The sequence below is a fragment of the Lepus europaeus genome, chromosome 3, assembly GCF_033115175.1.
Source record: "Lepus europaeus isolate LE1 chromosome 3, mLepTim1.pri, whole genome shotgun sequence".
Classification (NCBI taxonomy): domain Eukaryota; kingdom Metazoa; phylum Chordata; class Mammalia; order Lagomorpha; family Leporidae; genus Lepus; species Lepus europaeus.
The window spans coordinates 35,527,086-35,551,999 of NC_084829.1; the positions used below are offsets into that span (position 1 = coordinate 35,527,086).

A 24,914-nucleotide genomic window follows, 5' to 3' on the forward strand; every position below is an offset into this window, starting at 1 on the left:
TGGAGGACCCGGGAGAAAACTGCTCCTGGGGTAGCAAACTTTCAGGCAGGGACTCAACCTCCTTTATTTCAGCTGGACGGACGGCGGGCCTGACTTTACATTGAATTGCCACCATTTCCCCTCTACGAATATTTCACGAGCACCTTAAAAAAAAAAAAAAAGCCCTATTGCTTGAGCAGTGTTTATCCAACCCATTCATTCACTCCACGAGTGCCGACTGCCTGTTTCTGAGTCCGGAGCAGCGCTAGTACAGGGAGCAAAACATTTTCTACCGAATTAAATCATTTTTCCAGTTCGCCAGTGCTGAAGATCGGGATAGGTTTCTCAAGCCTGACTTCTGTTGCCCACTCCGTCTCATCGTGAGGAATCCCTACAGGGTGGGAGGTCTCTCCTCGGAGCGCTCCACGTCAATGAGCCATTTCACGGATTGGGATGGTGAAGGGGCGAGGATATTTCTGCTTTTAAAATGTCCTTCCTTTTCTCATTGAGGGACGCGGAGGGAGGGGCAGGGCGTTCTATTCACCACTGTATTACCAGGCCCCCGCACCTGTTACATATTACTTTATGCTTAAAGAACGGACTTGGAAATGTAGGTGCGTATTACCATATTTCTCTCTTTGTTTCCACACCGCCGGGACGAATTACCGTATTTCCTGTCCCGTGAGCTCCCAACACCTTTGGAAAAGAAGCGCACTCCGGCGGCGTGTACAGGTGGGTCCCCTTTGCCCCTTTCCACTTCTCCAGTGGGTACCCACATGGCACTGCCCCATTGACCTGTCCTGTCCGGACGCACCAAGGTCCACCTGCACAGGGACGCGGAGCCCCGCCCAGCTAGGTGGGCAAGGGGGCGGGGCTTGGGGGCGCGGTGACGCGTGACGCCGGATCCCGGAAGTGACGCGCTCGTGGGGAAAAGGCGGGGGGGAGGGGGGTGGTGTCCCCGGCCGGTTTAGGGGGTGCGTTGCCCGGAGACGGAAAGTTTGGGAGCCGAGCCGGCTCCACGGTGGCCCCGGGGTGGGGGGGTCCTGGGGTGGCGGCCCTGGGGATGGGGAAGGAGCAGGAGCTGCTGGAGGCGGCCCGCACCGGGCACCTCCCGGCCGTGGAGAAGCTGCTGTCCGGGAAGCGGCTCTCCTCAGGCTTCGGGGGTGGCGGCGGCGGCTCCTCCGGGGGCAGCGGCGGCGGCGGTGGCGGTGGCGGCCTCGGCTCTTCCAGCCACCCTCTCTCCAGTCTGCTCAGGTGGGTACGCGCCGGGGCCCGGCAGCCGCCTGGAGACCCCCCCACCCCCCCGTCCGTCTCTTAGGTCCCTGGAGAGGTCGGGCTCCAGAGACCCGGCGGGGTGGGCTCGCGGCGTACTCGGGGAGCGACGGCAGGCGGCCGGCGGGACAGGAAGCCGGAGGGGGCGCGGGTCCGAGTTGGCGCGGCGCACCGCTCTCCGTGTCTCTCGGTCCTGACCCGGGTGCGAAGAATGGTGGGAGTGCCCAGGTGGCCGCTCCGCCGCCTGGCACAGCCCGGCGTCACCCTCGCCCGCTGTGGGATGCCAGCTGTCGTTGCTTCACAAAAGCCACTAGGGAGCAAGTGATCAGTGTATGTGTATGGAACCTGCCTCACCTCCTGCAGAAGCTCCCACGGCTTGCAGAATGCCGCGGCTCTGCTGGAGGGGATTCCCTTCCCACAGGAACTTGCAACCTTCCACCAGGCTGTGCAGAACCTGGCTTTTGTTTATATCAGAATTGTCTCTGGATCGGTCGCGTTTGGAGAGTTCGTCTTGGAGCCCCTCTCGTGCTTGAGGCTCGAAGTGTGGCTCCTTGTAATGAGCCTCCTTGCAGGGTTCTTCTGGGGTCTGTTCATCAAGAAGTGAAAGTTTAGGAAGACTTGGTTGGGAAATTGAGGGGCGCTTTAAAATTTTCTGGGGTCTGTTGGACACTTGAATCCGAAGCTGTGAGGTTCGAGGGGGGAAAATGACTTCTGTGTCGTTTGGAAGGGGGATTGGAGATGCTTTGTCATTGAGTAAAATATGTTGGTTCAGCAGCACTTTCACAGCCTGTTTTCCTTCCTTGTTCTTTTGAGGTTTTTAAGAAGTGGAAGTTCATTTAGAAATGGCTTCGTTAGCTTCTGTTCCCCATTAATTTGTGTTACTTCGATTTGGGTGAGCTTGGACCAAAAAAGAAGCCCGAGTCAAGTATTTTAAGCACTGAGTACCAGCCAGGGTCTTTACAGGAAGATTTGAAAAGGCAGTGTAAGACAAGAACCCTTCCCAGGAGTTTCCTTAAGGAAAGAACAAACAAGCAGACCAGTACCGTTTCCTGCTGTTTTGCCAGCCCTTACAATACTGGCCTATAGTAGATATGGACGATTTATCAAATCATAAAAGTGTCAGCTGGAGGATCGCACATTTCCAAGTCAACTGATGGTGGTACTTACCGTAGTTGTTAGTAGTTCAGAGAACGCTTTGGGATGGGGAGGAGGTCACATCTTGCAGGAAGAGTGGGACTTAAGAGGATTTGGGTAAACGGAGTATAATGGGAGTGTTCCAGGTGGGCAAAGAAGTGAGAAAGTTGGCCTGTTGGGTACTTGTGGGGCACTGGGAGAAGAACTTCCTGCTGGGACTTTCGAGTAGTTGGGCACGATACAGTAAATAAGAATGGACGCGTATTCTTCCAACTATCAGAGTGACAGTTTTTGTCAGGCTTATTTCTCCTGTCCTTAGAGGTGCTCAATAATTTCACACTGAACACATGAATTGGGCTTTGAACTTTGATTACTTTGATACTGTGTAATTCTGACGTCTAAGCAGTGAGGGAAAGACTGTACATGATTGGAGGTGCCTCTGCCTCTAATGAGTTGATGATATAGCTTTTGGAGGTTTGCCAGAGATACCTTAACCCCCACCCAGCCTATGCTGCTGAAGTGAGACACTTTTGCATTACCTCCTGCCTTTAAGTACAGGTCAGATTTTTCTTAGTGCTGCTCTTCAGAGACTTGAAATTCTGCTGTAGTTTTCACTGCCATGCAGTTAAGCAAGACCAGGAAATATGTTGAGCAGAATGTTTTTATTCTGGCCCTCCTGCTGATGTGTCCATTCCCTGCCATACAGCGTGGGTGGTGTCTTGGTTCCCTGGAGTTGAGAGAGCTGACTCCTTCTGACTTGTTCCTGTGTCTGTTACAGATGTTAGATGCTGAACAGCTTCCCCAGCCTCTCATTCCTGTGACTTCTAGGGCAGGGAGGATCTGCAGTCATTAGTTGTATCAGGTGTGCTATTTATTAGCGGTGACTCTGATTAAACATTTTGAAAGATTTCTGAGTGGGGCCAGCGCCGTGGCTCATTTGGTTAATCCTCTGCCTGCGGCACCGGCATCCCATATGGGTGCCGGGTTCTAGTCCCGGTTGCTCCTCTTCCATTCCAGATCTCTGCTGTGGCCCAAGTGCTTGGGCCCCTGTACCCACATGGGAGACCAGGAGGAGGCACCTAGCTCCTGGATTCAGATCGGCGTAGCTCCGGCCGTGGCGGCCATTTGTGGGGTGAACCAACGGAAGGAAGACCTTTCTGTCTCTCTCTCTCACTGTTTAACTCTGTCAAATTAAAAAAAAAAAAAAAAAAAAAGATTTCTGAGTAAATCAGACCATACAGTTAAGTGATCATTAGGTCAACATGTCATCTCTGTTTAGGTTTGGAAATAATAGAAAATGGGTTTTTAGGTCCCCAATTCCTCTGTCTCCCAAGGACCTGTGTTGTTTTAAGGTGGATTTGGCCTTTGTATCCTACTGTCTGGAGTACTGCCAGCTGCAGCCTACCTGTGTCCTGCTGTTTGAGTGATACAGTAAAGCCGGCAGGAGTAGAAGCTTCAGCCGCAGTGAGTGTCAAGGTTCCAGACGGCCCAGGTGTTGTCTGTTCAGCTATTTATGACCCTCCTTTCCCCGTAATCCACAAACACTGTGCTTATTCTTAAACTACAAAGTGTCCCTTTCTCCCACCGTCCCTTGTTTCTTATACTGCTTGGGTTTGGGTTTTAACTTCTTGTAGCCTTCTCTGATGACCCTAATGTGTACAGATTTCTCAAACTTGTCTTCCTGGAGCACATCTTCTGTGGTTCATTGACTTATACCTTGCTTGCCTAGCTTTGGCCGGCCAGTATACTGTTAATACTTATGTTGTCACCTATTGAGATTGTAACTGAGAAGCAGAAAGGTAGCAAAGAAAACTTGTACTAGAAAACAAGTTGTTATAAACTTTATGTTCTTCCAGCCATCATTTATTTCCATACCCTTGTTTGGAGGCAGTGGAGAGGTATACTTAAGACTGCTTGGTCTGGAGTCAGGCTGCCTGGATTCACAGTCCATTGTCTAGCTGCTTCATTTTCTACAAGTTAACCATTTTAAGCATCAATTTTGGCATCTGTAAAACAGGGATAATATCTGCTGTATAAGAATAGCCTTATTTAAAGAGTGTAAGAATTTTTTTTAAATTTTTTTTTTTTATTCTTTTGACAGGCAGAGTGGACAGTGAGAGAGAGAGACAGAGAGAAAGGTCTTCCTTCTGCCGTTGGTTCACCCTCCAATGGCCACCGCGGCTGGCGCGCTGCGGCCGGTGCACCGCGCTGATCCGATGGCAGGAGCCAGGTGCTTCTCCTGGTCTCCCATGGGGTGCAGGGCCCAAGAACTTGGGCCATCCTCCACTGCACTCCCTGGCCACAGCAGAGACCTAGCCTGGAAGAGGGGCAACCGGGACAGAATCCGGCGCCCCAACCGGGACTAGAACCCGGTGTGCCAGCGTCGCAAGGCGGAGGATTAGCCTAGTGAGCCACGGCACCGGCCAAGAGTGTAAGAATTTATCACAGTCTGGCGCCCCGGCTCACTAGGCTAATCCTCCGCCTGCGGCGCCCGCACACCGAGTTCTAGTCCCGGTTGCCCCTCTTCCAGGCCAGCTCTCTGCTATGGCCCGGGAGTGCAGTGGAGGATGGCCCAAGTGCTTGGGCCCTGCACCCGCATGGGAGACCAGGAGAAGCACCTGGCTCCTGGCTTCGGATCAGCGAGATGCGCCGGCCGCAGTGGCCATTGGAGGGTGAACCAACGGCAAAAAGGAAGACCTTCCTCTCTGTCTCTCTCTCTCACTGTCCACTCTGCCTGTCAAAAAAAAAAAATTAAAAAAAATTATCACTACTTATCACTATTTGTGGCATACCCTAAATTGTCAGTATTAGCCATCTTCAATTCAACACATACAATTTTTACCATGCAGTGCCTGCTATGAGTAAAGTTGCATGCCAGACACATTTTAAAAGGTGTTTTTTCCTGCTTGGAGATCTGTTTCCTAAGCTGTGGTAGACTAGAAACAGTAAATAAGGGAGAGGACCTGCTTTGGGAGGCAAATGCCATTCCTTTACCAAATGTTTACCCATTGTCTACTTGGTCTGTCACATTGTAGGCACTATATCAGTATTAGCCCCTTAGCCCATATATGGTCTGTTCCCTTACAGGGTTTGTGGTAGCATACATCTGTGTGACAGATTGACTCCCTCCCCCAAATAAAAAACCCACATCACCAAAAAGGGAATTTAGAGCTAGTATAATTACTGTTACCCCATCCCTGTCATTGAGCATAGTAGCGTAGTCCTGCCTACCTGGTTAGGTCCTAGACTTCACTGTACTATATCTTTCTGTTATAATTTATGGTTATTATGACTCTTGCCATGAAATAAATATTAAATTATGTACACTTTGTTAATGAGGTGGAAAGAATATTTTAGTTTTGTATCCAACATGATTTAAATATTTGTGTTACTTAAAAGGATAAGCAATAAATTATCTGGAAAGTGTGTTATCCAAAATATCTGGTTCTACAGAGGTTCTGGATCACATGGATTGTGTTTTCTATAATACTGTCTCATTGTTTAATTATTGTGTGCCTTGTTTATTGCTTGGGAGCTTGGGACAGGCTCTGTATTAAACTTTTTTTTGTTATGATTTATTTTTTTTGAAAGGCAGAGAGAGAGAGAGAGAGAGAGAGAGAGAGAGAGAGATCTTCCATCTGCTCGTTCATTCCCCAAATGGTCTCAATGGCCGGGGCTGGGCCAGGCTGAAGCCAGGAGTCAGGAATTTCTTTTAGGTCCAAGCACTTGGGCTGTCTTCCGCTGATTTCCCAGACATGTGAGCAGGGAGCTGGATTGGAACTGGAGCAGCCACAACTCAAACATGTGCCCATATGGGATGCAGGCAGCACTTTACCTGCCATACCACAATGCCAGCCCCTGTATTAAGCTTTTAAAGTAACGGTATTTTTAGCAATGGGCACATAGCAGGCACTCAAATTGTCACGAGAGAGTTGGTATATTTAGGGTTGTAGTGAAACTATGGATTTCCAGGAAAACAATTTCTGCACCAGAATACAGTAAGTTTTGGGTTGAAAATGAATTTCTTAAAAAGATTTATTTATTTATTATTTGAAAGGCAGAGTTACAGAAAGGCAGAGAGAGAGAGATTGATCTTCCATCCACTGGTTCACTCCCCAAATGGCTGTAACCTTGGCTTGAGCTGGGCCGATCTGAAGCCAGGAGCTTCTTCCATGTCTCCCATTTGGGTGCAGGGGCCAAACACTTGGGCCATCATCTACTGCTTTCCCAGGCCATAGCAGAGAGCTGGATCAGAAGAGGAGCAGCTGGGACACGAACCAGTGTTGCAGACAGGAGCTTAGCCTATTATACCACAGCACTAGCCCTTTGAAGATTAATTTTTTATTTATTTATTTGAAAGAGAGACACACACACAGAGAGAGAAAGAGAGAGAGAGATCGAGCGAGCTTTTCTGTCTGCTAGTTCACTCCCCAGTGGCCACAATGGCTGGGTTTGGGCCAGGCTGAAGCCAAGATCCAGGAGCTTCATTCAGGTTTCCTGTGTGGGTGCAGGGGCCCAAGCACTTGTACCATGTTCTGCTGCTTTCCCAGGTACATTAGCAGGGAGGTGGGTCAGAAGTGGAGCAGCTAAGACTTGAACCCATGCTCATAAGTAGCCTAACTGTGCCACTATTCCTGCCCCATTGAAGGTGAATTTTAAACAACTAAAAGGCCAACAGAGCTGAGAAAAGGAAATGTTAAAACTGTTTATATAATAACTTAAAACTGTAAGTTGAATTATGAGCTAAATACTCTTGTGTGTGGATGGAAAGGTAAGTGAAATGCATTCCTCAGAGTTGAGAAACTAAACCAAAGGTTATCGTTATGGAGGATTGTGTCATAGCAAATTCTATACTTAAATTTTTCAAGAATGAGGAGAGAAGAGTGAGTGAGGGAAGAGGAAGCCATGGAGGCTTGCTAGAGAAATTTGAGAATTTATAGACAGCAGTGATAAGCTACTGTTAACTAGTTTTCACTCGGTGGGGTGGGGTGGGGGGCAGAGGGGAGAACTGTCCGCAGACACACATTTCTCAATAAATTGTTTTGAAAATGAATGGAGGGGCTAGTGCTGTGGCACAGTGGGTTAAAACCCCAGCCTGCGGTGCCAGCATCCCATATGGGTGCCACTTCGAGTCCCAGCTGCTCCACTTCTGATCCAGCTCTCTGCTGTGGCCTGGGAAAGCAGTAGAGGATGACCCAAGCCCTTGGGCCCCTGCACCGGCATGGGAGACTCCTGGCTCCTGGCTTCGGACTGGTGCAGCTCTAGCCGTTGTGGTCAATTGGGGAGTGAATCAGTGGCTGGGAGGCCTCTCTCTCTCTCTCTCTCTCTCTCTCTCTCTCTGCCTCTCCTTCTCTCTTTGTGTAACTTTGACTTTCAAATCACCCCCCAAATGGCCTCTATGGCTGGCGCATTGTGGCTGGCGCGCTGCACCAATCCGAAGCCAGGAGCCAGGTGCTTCCTCCTGGTCTCCCACACGGGTGCAGGGCCCAAGCACTTGGACCATCCTCCACTGCCTTCCCGGGCTGCAGCAGAGATCTGGACTGGAAGAGGAGCAACTGGAACAGAATCTGGCACCCCAACCGGACCTAGAACCCAGGGTGTCGGCGCCGCAGGTGGAGGATTAGCCAAGTGAGCTGCGGCACTGGCCTAGAAGGTAGTGATTTAAAAAAAAAAAAAAAGAAAGAAAAGAAAATGGATGGAAAGTTTTCAAAAGTGGACCCTGTTTTGAGGACAATAGCAGGTTCTCCAGCATGTCAGAAGATATCATCAGCATTCATTGTTTTTAAGAAAGGTTCCTAATGCTTATTTGGGGAATTTGGACTTAAAAAAATAGCAGGGGGCTGGCATTGTGGCACAGTGAATTAAGCTGTTGCTTGTGTTGCCAGCATCACATACTGTGGTGGTGGTTCCAGCCCCAGCTGCTCTACTTCTGACCCAGCTCCATGCTCATGCTCCTGGGAAGGCGACAGGATGGCTCAGGTACTTGGGCGCCTGCCACCATGTGGGAGACCAGGATGGAATTCCTGGCTTCTCCCTTCAGTCTGGTCCAGCCCTGGCTTTAGTAGCCACTTGGAGAGTGGACCAGTGCATGGAAGCTCTCTCTCCCCATCTCTTACTCTCCGTGTGCTGTTCTGCATTTCGAGTGATTAAAGAGATGAGCAACTTCAAAAAGAGTGGTTCACATGATCATTCTATTTGAAATGGTCTTGTCTTCACCTCCAGACTGGATTTGTAGTGTGGAGACTGGAATGGCCTGTCAGCCTTGTATTTGCTAACCCTTTTACTTTTGCCCTTCTGTTGTGCCAGATTTCTTCTAAATGTTCCTATTTTGAGCAAAATGATTTTAACATCCTAAGGAAGAAGGCAATACTGACCATGTAGGGACTGTAGCATGGGAGGCCTGGAAACAGGATCTTGTGAATTTGTCTGATCTAAGTTCCTGCTTTTCTAAAAGAATGCAAATACAAAAACAAAATGAAACACTGCCTTTCACTGGAATAGCACTTATCTGAATCTTTCTTTAAACTACCTAGAGTAAAAATCATTTCTTAAGAACTTCTTAAAATACTCCTTTTAAGTATGAATTTGTTGAGATGGCAAACCCTGTTCCCTTGTTTTGCAATTGCTGAACTTTTTTTTTTTTTTTTTGACAGGCAGAGTGGATAGTGAGAGAGAGAGACAGAGAGAAAGGTCTTCCTTTGCCGTTGGTTCACCCTCCAATGGCCGCCACGGCCAGTGCGCTGCGGCCGGCGCACTGCGCTGATCCGATGGCAGGAGCCAGGTGCTTCTCCTGGTCTCCCATGCGGGTGCAGGGCCCAAGCACTTGGGCCATCCTCCACTGCACTCCCTGGCCACAGCAGAGAGCTGGCCTGGAAGAGGGGCGACCGGGACTAGAACCCCGTGTGCCAGCGCCACAAGGCGGAGGATTAGCCTAGTGAGCCGCGGCGCCGGCTCTGAACATTTTTCTTTAAAGCAGAATGTTCCCCTATTTAAAACACACACACACCCACACACACACCACCACCACCACCACCACCACCACCCATCTACTTACCTACCAACCCCAAATGGGTAGAATGCCTGGAGATGAATCCTGTGTTGGCTACTTTATACTAAAATCTAAAGAGAGTGCCTTATCTTAAACTGAATAGGGCATCTACTTCTTGTAAAAGGTAATTTATAGAAGTTTAGTTAGTTAGCGGTCTCCCTTCTGAATCCTGTAATTGAAGTTTAGTTTTTACTATCTTAGTTACAAAAATTAGACAGGAAACAATGAAGCATCTTGTGGTCTGAAGAATTTAATTTGTATCCAGTCAGTTTCAGCGTGTTCACTTGTCACAGGAGGTTGTGGTCCCAGTGAAAGTTGAATCCTTGACCAGAAAAATCCCTTCAAAAGGTTTTTTTTTTTTTCCCCTCCCTTGATTTGTTCCCCTCAAACAGCTGTGAATTTTGGTTTGCAAAAAGGGAAGTTCAGGCTATTTCTGCCCTTGTCTTTAGTAGGGAAAGTAAATTATTGGGTTTTGTAGCCCAGAGAGACCAAGGAAACCCCAGAAGTAGACAGTGGAGAGTTTGTTCTTGGAAAAGTCAGGCGCTCCTGTGGATAGAACTTGGTCTGTTTTTTGGAGAGCCCTCAGAAAATGTTTCCCACACTGATTTACTAAAGATTACTGGGAGATTTTCTGTGGTATGGAAAATTATATCATAGAATATGTTACATTCATAGAATGTCTTCAAATAACTTTGGTGTGGTTAGAGTTAATGGTAGTAATACTAGAAATTATATGGTATGGCTTCATATTTATCCTTTCTCAGTAATTTGTAGATCAAGTTTGTTTAGTTTACAAATCAAAAGTTTTAAAAACAAGTCAGTTGTCTCTGCTTTAAAACAAATCAGTTGAACCTCTTGTGACGTTACTACCTCTATTAAAACGATGCAGCTGACCCGGGAAGCAAACCTGTTCCCTGGCTCACCTAACTAGTGAGGGCAAAGCGTGGCTGCTGAGGATCAGACTCTGACGCAGCTCTGCCATGACTAAGGCACTTTAGGTAACTGCTGTTAGCCTGGGGGTGTCCGTGTGCATGATTGGCCTGGGACACCGACCTGCTAAAGCAGCATCAGATGAGCCACAGGATGTGTGCAAGGCACGAATGGCCTGGCTCATGCCAGTGGGTTGGTAAAAGGCTGCTCGATTGATCTGATGGGAGCCAGATGCTCGCCGTCTTTGGTAAATCTAAATAACAACCCTGTTTGTTAAGTACATATCTTTTATTGATGTTGCCATTTTAATAGTTTTAAGGGTTTTTAATGGTCAACTTAGGGCCTCACAGACTCCTCGAGAGGCAAAATGTTTAGAAGAGGCCCACTAATAAAAAGCAGTTTTCTGTTTTAACTTTTCTTATTGGAAATTTCAGACATACAGTTCTTGTGAGCCTGAGGCTGTGTGTGGTTCTGCCTCCACGTGATGGGATCTGTCCTTTGTCGTGGGTACACGCTGTGCTCCTGCCTAACAGTGGTGGCTGGAAGCAGCTTGTATGTAGGGATCAGTCAGGCCGTTTACTGGGCATGGAAAAGCAGTTCCAAATGTATGTTCCGCTGTACCACTATCAACAGTCACCATTTGTGATAACTCTGCCTTTCAAATAAATAAGTAAATCTTTTTTTTTTTTTTTTAAATGGCTGCAATCACCAAGGCTGAGCGAGGAACCTGGAATTCCATCCAAGTCTCCACATGGGTGCAGGGACTCAAGCAGCTCAGCCACGTCTTTTGCTGCTTTCCCAGGCACATTAGCAGGGAACTGGACTGGAGATGGAGTGGCCAGGACTCGAACCGGAGCTCATATAGGATGCTGTGCCACAACACTGGCCCCAGATTCACTTCTTGGGCACTTAATCCTTTGCCCTGTGTATGCTGACAAGCAGTGGAGGATGTTCCAAGTCCTTGGGCCCTTGTACTCACATGGGAGATCCACAGGGAATTTCAGACTCCTGGCTTCTGCCTGACTCAGCCCTGGCTATTGTGCTTATCCTGGGAGTGAATTAGTGGATGGAAGATCTCTGTCCCTCTAACTCTGCCTTTCAAACAAACAAAATTTTTTAAAAAATAATAAAGCACATCTGCATTTTCTGTTTACCTTTGCAGCATGCCTGCTAGACAGTTGTTATTATTTGCATTTTACAGGTGAGGCAAGGGTTTAGAGAGGCTAAAGTTACCAGCCCAGGGCCACACAGAGGATTGCAGTGCTAGGAGTCTCTGTGACTGCAAAACTGATACTAACAAAAAAACAGTACATTTGGGGTCGGCACTGTGGCCCAGCAGGTTAAAGCCCTGGCCTGCAGTGCCAGCATCCCATATGGGCGCTGGTTCGTGTCTTGACTGCTCCACTTCCAATCCGGCTCTTTGCTATGGCCTGGGAAAGCAGTGGAAGTCCTTGGCCCCTGCACCCATGTCGGAGACCAGGAAGAAGCTTCTGGCTCCTGGCTTCGGATCAACTCAGTTCTGGCCATTGCAGCCATTTGGGGAGTGAGCCAGTGGAAGGAAGACCTCTCTCTCTCTGGCTCTACCTCTCTCTGTAACTCTTTCAAATAAATAATTTTTTTTTTTTTTTTAAAGCAGTACATTTGACCACTTGGAGAAGTTCGTTTCTGGACAAGATTCAGCCATTACTTTGTATATGGTTAGGTAAAATTTCACCAAAAAATTGTTAGGGATTTATTTTAACTTAATGGTTGCTTTTATAGCACTTTGTGCCATACACTGTTCTAAGCACTTTATAAATATTAATTCATTTTGCCCTTATAACAGTTCTTCAGGGAAAGTACTAGGGGTGTTCCCATTTTTCTGATTAGGAAGCTGAAGCATAAAAAAAAAAAAATATCAAGTAACTTGCCCAAGGTAATAAGCTGGTAAGTGGTAGCACTTGGTTTTGAATCCAGGCAGGCTGGTTCTGGAGTCTTTGCTCTTAGTTATTATGCAACTGGGAATTCTTCTTTTACCCAAGAATATAACACAGAATACCTTTGACCACATGAAATGAGGTAAGCTTGTTATTATTTTTTTAATTGGCAGTTTCCCTGGAATATAGGAAAGTTAGATGAGGGGAATGTCTTTAAACTTATGCCAAATAATATATTAGTTTGTAGGACAGAGGGAAATGCCTTGCAGATCATAAAGAGGAAAAAGCCTCCTCCATTGCTTTTTTCTGATGTTTCTGATAGAAAATTCTCATCTTCCTCAGATAGGTTCACATGTCGTGGATTTTTACCTGTGAGAAAATTCAGACTCTTCTTGTTTCTCCCTCCCTTTTGCCCCCCAATACAAAATAATGATTTGTTTTGGATGCATGAACTGCCAAATGCACTGCTCGGGAATGTGTGCTGGGAAGTGAATCTAAACAGTAGGCAAGAAACCAGAGGCCTTTGTGTTTGAAGTTGTTTCCAACTATTGCTACAAACACTTCTTTCTTTCTTTCCTTTATTTTAAATTTTCTGTTCTCTCCCACTAGTGATTTACAACCATGTTTTGGATTCTTAAAATAATTTGTCCATAAAATATTTTTGGGGGCTGGTGTTGTGGTGTACTGGGTTAAGCCGCTGCTTGGAATGCTGACATCCCATACGGGTGCTGGTTCAAGTCCTGGCTGCTCTATTTCCAATCCATCTCCCTGCTGATGCACCTGGGAAAGCAATGGAAGACGGCCCAAGTCGTTGGGCCTCTGCACTCATGTGGGAGACCTGGAAGAAGCTCCTGGCTTCAGGTTGGACCATCTTGGGCCATTGTAGCCATCTGGGGAATAAAACAGCTATAGAAGATCTCTCTCTTTGTATCTCTCTCTCTCTCTCTTTGTATCTCTCTCTCTCTCTCTCTCTGTGTGTGTGTGTGCGCGTGTGCATTTCAAATAAAGTAAAATAAATCTTTGAAAGGAAAAACCAGAAGGCAGTACTTTTCATGTACTCAAAGACTGGAAAGATGATGGACCTTCTCAGTTAAAAAAAATTTTTTTTTCCAGAGAGTATTATCTGACTGGCTCAGATGGTTGTTGGAACTAGATTGAAGCCAGAGATAATGGGATGGGAGGCCTGCTTGCCTGCCTTCCTTCCTGATATTTATTTATTTGATAAGGCAGAGTTAAGGGAGGGAGAAAGAGAGAAAGTGGTAGATACCTTCTGTCCTCTGGTTCACTCCCTGGATGGCTGCAGTGGCCGGGGTTGGACCAAGCCAAAGCCAAGAACTCCATCCATGTGTGTGCAGGGGCCCAAACACCCGAGTTGTGTTCCTCTGACTTCCCTGGTGCATTAGCAGGGAGCTGTATTGAAAGTGAAACAGCTAGGACTCCAACTGGCATTCATATAGGATGCCAGCATCGCAGGCAGTGGCTAAACCTGCTGCACCATACTGCCGGCCTTTCAAGTGTTACTCTATAGGCTTTGGTGCCTCAGTCTTCACAGTACAGATATCAGTGCCCGTTTTAGAGATGAGACTCAGAGGTCAGGTGACTTGCCCAGGACTGAGCTTTTCCATTTGCAGGGCCTCTGTCTTATGGAAATCATGGTTACCAGAAAGATGTCTGAGTCCCTGGTGGTGGAAATAAAGGGAAAAGATGGTATTCTAACTAAGTAGCTCTGAAAATACCTATGAGTCCTATAAGCTTAGCAGTAATAGAATAGAACTATTACTTCCCCCTACAATTGAAAATACCTCAGATGTTGAAATTGGCAGAGAGTCCCTATGTGTTACCTTTTAATCTGTTGCTATCACCGTAATTGTATGTTTGAGACCCAGTAGGAGCATAACTTTCTTTTTGGGCACTCATGAGAAGTCCCTTTCACCATCTTCAGCAGCCCCAGAGCCGACATTCCAAAAGGTTGTTAAAGCAAATGATCCAGCACTTAGTGCTTCACTTAAACAGGTTTTTTTTGTTTTTGTTTTTGTTTTTTTAAGAGCAAGTGTATAAGAAATTAGGACCTGGTATTTTTATTAATTATGTTTTGTTGCTAAAACTGATACAACTTTTAAAAAAGTGTTTTTCTTACTCATCGTAATCTGTTAGACTCATTGTTGTCTTTTGTTACCAGCATTTCTAGTTCTCTCCTTAATATTTGCTCTTTTTGCCACCTTTATAGTTCATTTACAGTGAGAACCGATGAAAATGGTAGTCTTCCTACTGTAGCTTCTTATTCAATATATCTGTGAAGATCAAATTCTTTTGGGTGAAATGTCACAATCATTTAAATATACCTGCTGGCTCTGTGGCCTAGTGCATGAAGCCGCTGCCTATAGTGCTGGCATCCCATTTGGGTGCCCATTTGAGTCTCGGCTGCTCCACTTCCAATCCAGCTCTCTGCTATGGCCTGGGAAAGCAGTAGAAGATGGCCCAAGTCCTTGGGCCCTTGCACCCTCATGGGAGACCCGGAGGAAGCTCCTGGCTCCTGACTGTGGATCAGCCCGCAGCTCTGGCCATTGTGGCCATTTGGGGAGTGAACCAGTGGGTGGAAGACCTCTTTCTTTGCCTCTGCCTCTCTGTAACACTTCCTTTCAAATACATAAATAAATCTGTTTTTTTTTTTAAAGAATTATTTTATTTCTTTGAATGACAAAGTTACAGAGAGAGGTAGAGCCTGAGAGGGACAGGTCTTCCATTCTGCTGGTTTACTCCCCAAATGACCGCAATGGCCAGAGCTGAGCTGATCTGAAGCCAGGAGCTTCCTCCAGGTCTCCCACGCGGGTACAGGGGCCCAAGGACTTGGGCCATTCTCCACCGCCTTCCCAGGCCATAGCGGAGAGCTGGATTGGGAAAGGAACAGCCAGGACTTAAACTGGCACCCATAAGGGATGCCAGCGCTGCAAGCTGGGGCTTTAACCCACTGTGCCACAGCACAGGCCCCTACATAAATAAGTCCTTATAAACATACCTGTTTGCTGAGAGGATCACATGTAAGTCTAATGGAATACTGCTAGTACTAATGAAATTACATAGCAGATGCCAAACTTAAGGTTTTCTTTGGCTGAGGTGAAGTCCCATTGTAATCTACAAAACTGATTTTTGTCTATAACCTGTGTGTTTTAGTGCTTTCCAGTTGACTTCTTGTGGAGTTTGTCATTCTAATAAATCACACTGGGTGACAGGGATAAGAGAACTCTTTGTGCCATCTCTGTGGCTCTTCCGTAAGCCTAAATATTTTCAAAATAGTAAGTAACCCAGTAAGGCCACTTCCAGGTAGTGGCTCTGTAGTCAGTCTCCCTGGACTCTCAGCCACCTGCCAGTTGGGAGATACAGACAACTTTCTTAATTTTGTTGCCGTAATTCCCTGGCCTACAATATCAGAATTTCCCCTATAATGTTGTGTGAATATTAAATGAGGTAAATTATAAATACTCAGAACAGTGGCTGGAACATAATAATGTCAGCTGTTAACTATTTATGCAGAGGAGGTTCAGCCTCCTTGTAGGTACTCAGCTGTTTAACCATGGACATAAATAGTTTGAGGAGAAGGAATCGGTAATGGGCTAGGGTGGTTTGGAGACTCCTCCCCCTACCACAAGTACTCTTAGGAAGTAGAGCTCAGGCTCTGTGCTTTAGGACAGAGATTCAGGGAGCTGATGAAAGACTGGTGTGGTAGAGGGAGGGGAACAGACATGGGCAAAGGGGGAGAAGCTAAAATGGGAAAGACCTGTTTGCCCAGCAGTGACTAAATTGAGCTTTCCAGCAAGAGTGGACAGAGGCTTCTTGGGGAGTCAGTGGAAGTGAGGTTGGCTGGTGGGTCCCAGCTTGTCATGAGCTTGGACCTTGACTTGATTGAGAGTTATCTCTAGGCTACTTTATCTCTAGACCAGAGAAAGAGAGGGGATATGAGAATTCATACAGTTCTAAAAATTGTTCAGGTCTTACAATGCCGTGGTTATCCTTGGAGTACTTGATGACTGAGAAGATATGTTTGATAGAGTGATTGTGAACTTAGTAACTTGCTGAAGTGAATTTGTGTTTCATTAAGTGTTCGATCAGTACCCTTGGGACCTTGTGAGACATTTATTTTGTCTATTCCGACTGTGTGGAACACAAACGCATCTGCTGCCCCTTTGCAGTGACAATGAGGCTCCAGAGCTGAGCCACTGCTTTCGGGGTGCAGGTATGCTTTGACCTTGGAGGCTTATCATTTGGACTGTCTTTGTTACAGAGGAAATGTGTTTAATGAAAAAAATTGGAAAGCAAATACATATAATTGAGTGCATGTACAGATCAGTGTATTTTTACCTGTGTTTACATTTGTGTGATCATCACCACGGTAACATTTCCAGTGCCCAGAAGGCTCTCTTGCATCACCTCTCAGCCAAAAAAGCCCCTCCTTGAGGTAACCACTATCCTGACCTCTCTTACTGTAGACTTTTGCCTGGTAGCATACTGCATACCCCTAGGCTGATGCAGTACAGTGGGGTGGGAGCAGAGGAGAGTCTGTGTGTGCCAACTACTGCACTAGACACATTCCCAGACTTAAATAAATTCTCCCATAAAACCACAGACCCAGGCTTATATAACTTGTCTAAACTCAATTCCATCTCATTGACTTCAGAGTTGCTGTTTTCTCCATTGCACTTTGCTCTGTGTCTTCAACTGACATGTGTTGTAATAATTATCATTAATGAAAAGTCATCTAGACTCTTCATGGTGGTCAGAAAGTGGTTGTTAACACCCAGTCCTTCTTTCTGAGTGCATTTAAAGTCAGGGATGGAGTACGTCGTTTGGTCTTGCTGGCCCTGCCAAAGCAACTGCAGGCAAGACTCAAAATTAAATAAATCTATAGCAGGCTAATTTAAAAAAAATATTTATTTATTTACTTGAAATTCAGAGTTAGAGAAAGAGTGAGAGAGGGGCCTTCCATCTGCTGGTTCACTCTTCAATTGGCTGCAGTGGTTGGAGCTGGGCCACTCTGAAGACAGGAGTTAGGAGCTACTTCCTGTCTCCTATGTGGGTGCAGGGGCCCAAGCATTTGGGCCATCACCTGCTGCTTTCCCAGGCACATTAGCAGGGCTGGATTGGAAGTTAAGCAGCCAGTTCTCGAATCAGCGCCCATACAGTATGCCAGTGCTGCAGGCCAGGGCTGTAACCCGCTAAGCCACAGCACCGGCCCTGGTCACAAACTTTTTCAGTCACTCTGGAGTAGTGTGGGCCGTTGCATGGATTTTGAATTAGAGGATAATTGCACTTTCTTTCATTTAATGAGGCTCTTGTTTGTGCCAGAGCATTGCTGGCCAGTAGACCTAAAGAGGGAAAACAAGTGTGAATCGCAGTGTTTTGAGTGTGATGAATGCGATGAAACAGAGGGGTGCTGAAGGGTCATGGAGAAATAAGAGGGTCAGGGAGATACTCCTAGAGGAGGTGAGGTCTGAGTGAAGTGTTAGAGCTGATAGGAATTGTGCAGGCAGAGAAGGGCAGAAGTGAAAGTTGTAAAGGGGAGAACATACAGAGTGTACGAAGAATGGGTGTCTGCAGAGCATGGCACGTTTAAAAGACTTTAGGCGGTTGCCTGGTGTGTAGGAGGCAGGCAGGTGCTGTGGGTGGAGAGGTACTAATAGGGTAGTAGGCAGAGGTGAGACCTTCATACTCATGTTAAGGAGTGGGGTTTTGCTCATACACTGAAGGTAATGATAGATTTGCAATTCAGGAGAATCACTTCAGATTTTTTTTTTTTTTTAAGATTTATTTATTATTGAAAGGCACAGAGAAAAAGAGAGATTCCCTCTGCTGGTTCATTCCCCAAATGTCTGCAACGGTTAGGACTGGCCAGGCTGAAGCCAGAAGCCAAGAGCTTCTTCTGAGTCTCCCATGTGGGTGCCAGGGCTGAAGTACTTGGGCCATCTTCCTCTGCTTTTCCAGGCACATTAGCAGGGAGTTGGATCAGAAGTGGAGCAGCTGGTCTCAAACAGGTGCCCATATGGAGTGCTGGTACTGCTGGCGGTGGCTTTACCCACTATACCACGCTCCAGCCCCAACTTCAGATTTTTAAGAAATGCATCAGAAGGGTTGAGATCAACTAGGGTGAATGATTAGGGTCTGATGGAAGGCAGGAACATTGGGTGTGAAGAGGAAGCCAAATTTGAAAGACCTCCAGGAAGTGGAATGTGCAGGACTTTGTAGTTAGATTTGCAGTTGAGAGGTTGATTTCTCCTATGACTTTGTATCCAAAAAGGATATTACAGTATAAAATCAGAGAGTGCAATTTTGTGAACGGCTGGGTTCTTGTATATTATAACAGAAATGCAATACTTTTTTCCATCTTTAGTAGAAGGGTAGTATTTGCTTTAGAACTGCTCATTACTTATTTTGATGTACATCAGGAATTTGGAGAGAGAGAGGCCTAGAGTTCTGTGATAACTTTTTTTTTTTTTAATCAGGCAGATAAATCAGTCTTTCAGTTTGTTTTGATCTTCCTTTATCATGGTCAAAGCTAAATCTCCAAATGAGTGTTCCCACAGGGAAGATCTTTGAACCCTTGAACTAAATTGGACTGATGATATGGAAAGCAGACTTCTTACTCCTTCCAGGATTGATTGATTTATTTACGGACCAGTGTGTACTTTTGGCAAAAGGGTGTATGACTTTTGTGTTCTAAGAGTTTTAGACTTTGCTTTGACTTGTTCTCTGCTGAAATAAGCTCCTCCTGGGTACACAGGGTAGCAGTGTATGTGTGTAGGAGGGGCCCTAAGGTAGCAGGGCTTCCTTACTCATCCTTACAGTCCTGGTCCTGGGCTCTGAGAATCTTTCCTGAAGCCCAAGGGCCATGCGCTCAAGACCGAAAACTTCTAGAAAAGGCTTTGTGATTGACAGTGTCTGGAGTCCAAGCCCTGAATGGTCATTAAGAAACCCACACCACATGCCGAGAGGAAGCTTTTCTTCCCAGTCAGCTCAAAATCAGATGTCTGACTACCCCAACTCCAGAAGCCCTGTGATTATGAATCCTTGACTGTTTAGAATGAGGGATGGTGGTGTAGAGAGTATAGAATCCTTACTTCAACGAATGGAAGAACAATGACAGTGTTTATAATAAGATTGCAAGATACATCTCTTGGCTCTGGAGATCACTGTGTAGTGCTCTGAGCTACCAGGAGTCCCTGCTATTCCAGTTCTCAGGTTGTGTTGACAGACTGTTGAAGTTCTGCAACAAAACAAGTTCCTGTTCCTCTAGAGATGTTTATTTCAGCTTGAAGTCCTAAGTAAACAAGCATGCCATGTGTGGGCTGCAGTCTATGAAAGCCAAGCATATGTGACCTCAGTTTGGTTTTCTGATGAAATCACTCACAATCTGGGGTGGTCCTCTAGCCCAGTGATTAAGATACCAGTTGAGACGCCTGCTACACACATCAGAGTAACTGGGCTTGTATTCCAGCTGTGGCTCGGATTCTCGTTTCCTGCCGATGCACACTCTGGGAGGCAGCAGTAATGGCTCAGGTGGTTGGATTCCTGTCACCCACATGGGAGACTATGATTGAATTCTCATCTCCAACTTTGGCTCTGCCTAGCACTGTCTATTGTGGGCATTTGAAGGGTGAACTAGTAGATGGAAGCTCTCTCCATTGCTCTACCTCTCAAATAAACTTAAACAAACAAAACACCACTCCTAATCTGACATGATCTTTGTCATGCTGCATAACTAGCCAAGCAGTTTACGCAAGAGAATATAATTAGTATTCATTTTTACATGACCAAGTCAAATTTTACACCTTTTTATTTATTCATTTATTGGTTCTCCAGCATCTCTGATTAGTATCATTCTCAGCATATATTTCAATACCTGTATATACTGATCCTCATCTCTCTCTCTTTTTTTTAATTGACAGAGTTATAGACAGTGAGAGAGAGACAGAGAGAAAAGTCTTCTTTCCGTTGGTTCACTCCTCAAATGGCCGCCACGGCCAGCGCTGCACTGATCTGAGGCCAGGAGCCAGGTGCTTCTTCCTGGTCTCCCATGTGGGTGCAGGAGCCCAAGCACTTGGACCATCCTCCACTGCCTTCCCGGGCCACAGCAGAGAGCTGGACTGGAAGAGGAGCAACTGGGACTAGAACCGGTGCCCATATGGGATCCCGGCGCTGCAGGTGGAGAATTAACCAAGTGAGGCTGGCGCCGTGGCTCACTTGGCTAATCCTCTGCCTGCGGCGCCGGCACCCCAGGTTCTAGTCCTGGTTGGGGTGCTAGATTCTGTCCCTGTTGCCCCCTTCCAGTCCAGCTCTCTGCTGTGGCCCAGGAAGGCAGTGGAGGATGGCCCAAGTGCTTGGGCTCTGCACCCGCATGGGAGACCGGGAGGAAGCACCTGGCTCCTGGTTTCGGATTGGCGTGTACCGTGCCAGCCATATGGGGGGGTGAACCAACGGAAAGGGAAGACTTTTCTCTCTGTCTCTTTCTCTCTAACTCTGCCTGTTAAAAAAAAAAAAAAAAAAGGGAGCCGGCGCCGTGGCTCAACAGGCTAATCCTCCGCCTTGCGGCGCCGGCACACCGGGTTCTAGTCCCGGTCGGGGCACAGATCCTGTCCCGGTTGCCCCTCTTCCAGGCCAGCTCTCTGCTGTGGCCAGGGAGTGCAGTGGAGGATGGCCCAAGTGCTTGGGCCCTGCACCCCATGGGAGACCAGGAGAAGCACCGGGCTCCTGCCATCGGAACAGCGCGGTGCGCCGGCCGCAGCGCGCCTACCGCGGCGGCCATTGGAGGGTGAACCAATGGCAAAAGGAAGACCTTTCTCTCTGTCTCTCTCTCACTGTCCACTCTGCCTGTCAAAAGGAAAAAAAAAAAAAAAAGAATTAACCAAGTGAGCCACGGCACCGGCCCCCCTCATGTCTTGCATCTTGTGGCTCCTCTATGTTAAAATGCCATGTCTGTGTTCCCTCCCAGCCCCTTGGAAAAATGGATAGTCAGATGCTCCATTCTGTCTCCCCACACAGCCTCAATAACAGAGCAGCTCTTGTGGCTTTTCCCTGGCCCCAGGTGTTCTGGGAATGTGACATTTTCACACTCAGGACCCTGAGACCTGAGTGGCCTGCCCAGAGGTGGAATAGTATACTGTTGGGTGAGAGAAAAACCCTTTCACCTCTGGGAAGAGGTTTGTAATACATTTTATTGAAGAGCATGGATTAAATAACTGAAAATTTCTCATGGATCAGATAGTAAGGATTAAGGATTTAATGATATTTATTTTAGAACTATCTTATAAAATTAATTTTAGGTTACAAAATGGGCACACCAAAAAAAAAAAAAATGGATACAGTGGTAGGAATACTTTGATATCTTGATTAGGGAATCATTGAAAAGAAAATGATATATTCTGGACTTATTGAGAAACAAAACTGATTTTGAGTGACATTTTGAGTGCCAGCCCCCAGTAGCATAGGTTCTTAACCATTGGTCTGATAAAGTTATAAAACAAAAGTTTTTCAAAACTATATTTTTAGCAGTACTGATACACACAGACATTTCTCTCTTTTGTTTTTTGCTTTAAATGTAAAGGGGAACATGCATCATTTGTCTTTCTGGGATAGGCTTACATCACTTAACATTGTGTCCTCCAGTTGTGTCCATTTTGCTGCAAATGGTAGAATTTCATTCTTTTTTATAGGTGAATAATATTCCATTGTGTATATATACCAATTTTATTTATCCATTTATCTGATGATGGATACCTTGGTTGGTTCCAAATTTTGGCTATTGTGATCAATGTTGTTATAAAACATGGTGGCACAGGTATCTTTTTGATATAGTGTGTTCAAGGCTTTTGGATATATGCATAGTAGCTGGATTTCTGGACCACATGGGAAGTCTATTTCTAGTTTTTTAAGAAATCGCCATACTGTTTTCCACAGAGGCTACACTAATTTACACTCCTTTTTTAAAACATATTTATTTATTTGAAAATCAGTGTTATACAGAGGGAGAAGGAGAGGCAGAGAGAGAGGTCTTCCACCCACTGGTTCACTCTCCAATTGGCTGCAACGTCCAGAGCTGCGCCAATCTGAAGTCAGGAGCCAGGAGCTTATTCTGGGTCTCCCATGTGGATGCAAGGGCCCAAGGACTTGGATCATCTTCTACTGCTTTCCCAGGCCATAGCAGAGAGCTGGATTGGAAGTGGAACAGCCGGGACACGAATTAGCACCCTTATGGGATGCCGGCACTGCAGGCTGCAGCTTTACCTGCTATGCCACAGCACCAGCCCCTAATTTATATTCCTACCAGCAGTGTATAAGTGTTCCCCTTTCTCCACATTCTTGCCAGCATTTGTTACTCTCTCTGTTTTGAATTTTAGTCATTCTAACAGGATTGAGGTGATATTTCATTGTGCTTTTGATTTACATTTCCCTGATAGCTAGTGATGTTGAGTGGTTTTCATATATTTTTTGGCCATTTGTATTTCCTCTTTTGAGAACTGTCTTTAAAGTCCTTTGCCCATTTTTCAGCTGGATTAATTTTTGTTTGTGGTTGAGTTTTTTAAGTTGCTGATATTTTTGGGATATAAATCCTTTGTCAGATAGGTGGTTTGCGGTATTTTTTCCCACTCTGTTGGCTGTGTCTTCACTCTATTGATAGTTTCATTTGCTGTGCAAAAGCTTCTGAGTTTGTTATAGTCCCATGTTTTTAGTTTTTCTCTTCTTGCCAAAACCAAAAACAGAACACAAAAAGAAAACTACAGATTTAAAGCATTAATGAACAGAGATGCAGATTATCAATAAAATACTAGCAAATCAAATCCAAAATCTCATCAAAAAGATCATACATCATGATCAAGTGGGATTTATCCCAGAAATGCGAGGGTGGTTCAAAATTCACAAATAAATAAACATCATAAATCACAAGAATAGAATGAAGAACAAAAACCATATGGTCATCTCAATGGCTACAGAGAAAAAATTTGATTAGATTCAGCACCCCTTCATGATAAAAATCCTCCACAAATTACGTATAGAAGAAACATTCCTCAAGATTATAAAGGCTATATATCACAAACCAATAGCAAATAAAATACTGAATAGGAAGAAACTGAAAGCATTTTCCTTCAGTTCTGGAACAAGAGAAGGATGTCCTTTCATCACTCTTATTCAATGTTTTACTAGAATTTTTAGCAACAGCAGTTATGAGGGAGAAAGAAATAAAGGACATCAAATTTAGAAAAGAAAAAATCAAATTATCCATGTTTGCTGATTACATGATGTTGTACATGGAAAAACCTAAACACTCTACCAAAAATCTGTTAGAATTGATAAACCAATTCAATAAAACTTCAGGTTACAAAATAAACATACAAAAAAGTAGCTTTTTTTTTTTTTTAAAGATTTAATTTATTTATTTGAAGGAGTTACAGAGAGAGGTAGAGCCAGAGAGAAAGAGAAGTCTTCCATCCACTGGTTCACTCTCCAGATTACCACAATGGCCAGAGCTGAGCTGATCTGAAGCTAGGAGCCAGGAACTTCCTTGAGGTCTCCCATGTGGGTGCAGGGGCCCAAGGACTTGGGCCATCTTCTGCCTTCGCAGGCCATAACAGAGAGCTGGATCGGAAGTGGAGCAGCCTGGACTCGAACTGGCGCCCTTATGGGATGCTGGCGCTGCAGTCTGGGGCTTTAACCCGCTGCATCACAGCTCAGGCCCTCCAACAGTAGTTTTTTTAATATGCTAATGATGGACTCACAGAGAAATCAAGAAAGAAATTCCATTCCCAATAACCACAAACACATCAAATATTTAGGAATAAATTTAACCAAAGAAGTAAAAGAACTTTACAATGAAAATTATCAAACATTGATGAAAGAAATCATCAAGTACACAAAAACATGGAAAGATAGTCCTTGTTCAAGGATTGGAAGAATCAATATCATCAAAATATCTATACTGTCTAAAGCAATTTACATTTTCAATGTGATCCCTATCAAAATACCAATGGCATTCTTTACAGAGTTAGAGAAAACAATGCTAAAGTTCATATGGAATCACAAAAGCTTCAGATAACTGTAGTGATCCTGAGCAAAAAAAACAAGCTGGAGGTATCACAATACCTGATTTCAAAGCATAGTACAAAGCTATAGTAATTAAAACAGCTTGGTACTGGCATAAAAACTGATGCATAGATCAGTGGAACAGAATAGAGAGCCCAGAAATTAATCCATGTACATATAGCCAACTGATTTTTGACAGAAGTGCTCAGACCATACAGTGAAGTTAGGATAATCTCTTCAACAAATGGTGCTGGCAAAACTAGATGTATATATGTAGAAAAATGAAATTAGATCCATACCTCTCACCATATACAAAAATCAACTCAAGGTGGATCAAAGACCTAAACTGAAGACCCGAGGCTATGAAATTGCCGAAGAAAATGTAGGGAAACATTCCAAAACATTGGTATGGAGGAAGACTTCTTGGGCAAGACCCCCCTGAAGCAAGTATTTCACTTCAAAACCTTTTACAGTTACCTCTATAATCAACTGTAGCCTCATCACCCCTGTAAAATGGAGGACTGTTTACATACGTGGTCACAGAGAGGTGGGCAGACTTGTTAAAGCTG

At 45.5% G+C, this 24,914-nt stretch overlaps 1 protein-coding gene across 5 annotated transcripts in view; it reads left to right on the forward strand.

Annotated features, from left to right (window-relative positions):
* Positions 1-621: 621 nt before the first annotated feature.
* Positions 622-24,914, forward strand: part of ANKS1A (ankyrin repeat and sterile alpha motif domain containing 1A) — a 208,104-nt gene continuing 183,811 nt past the window's right edge. For 4 of the 5 annotated variants that reach the window (XR_009865488.1, XR_009865491.1, XR_009865489.1 and 1 more), the window contains exon 1: positions 1,043-1,233. Coding sequence is in view for 1 of the 5 variants with exons in the window: in XM_062185987.1 (XP_062041971.1) it covers positions 1,043-1,233 (191 nt within the window). In the remaining 4 variants the exon portion in view is untranslated. Of the gene's footprint in view, positions 712-1,042; positions 1,234-24,914 lie in introns of those variants that run through there. The other variant, XR_009865490.1, reaches the window with a different exon arrangement.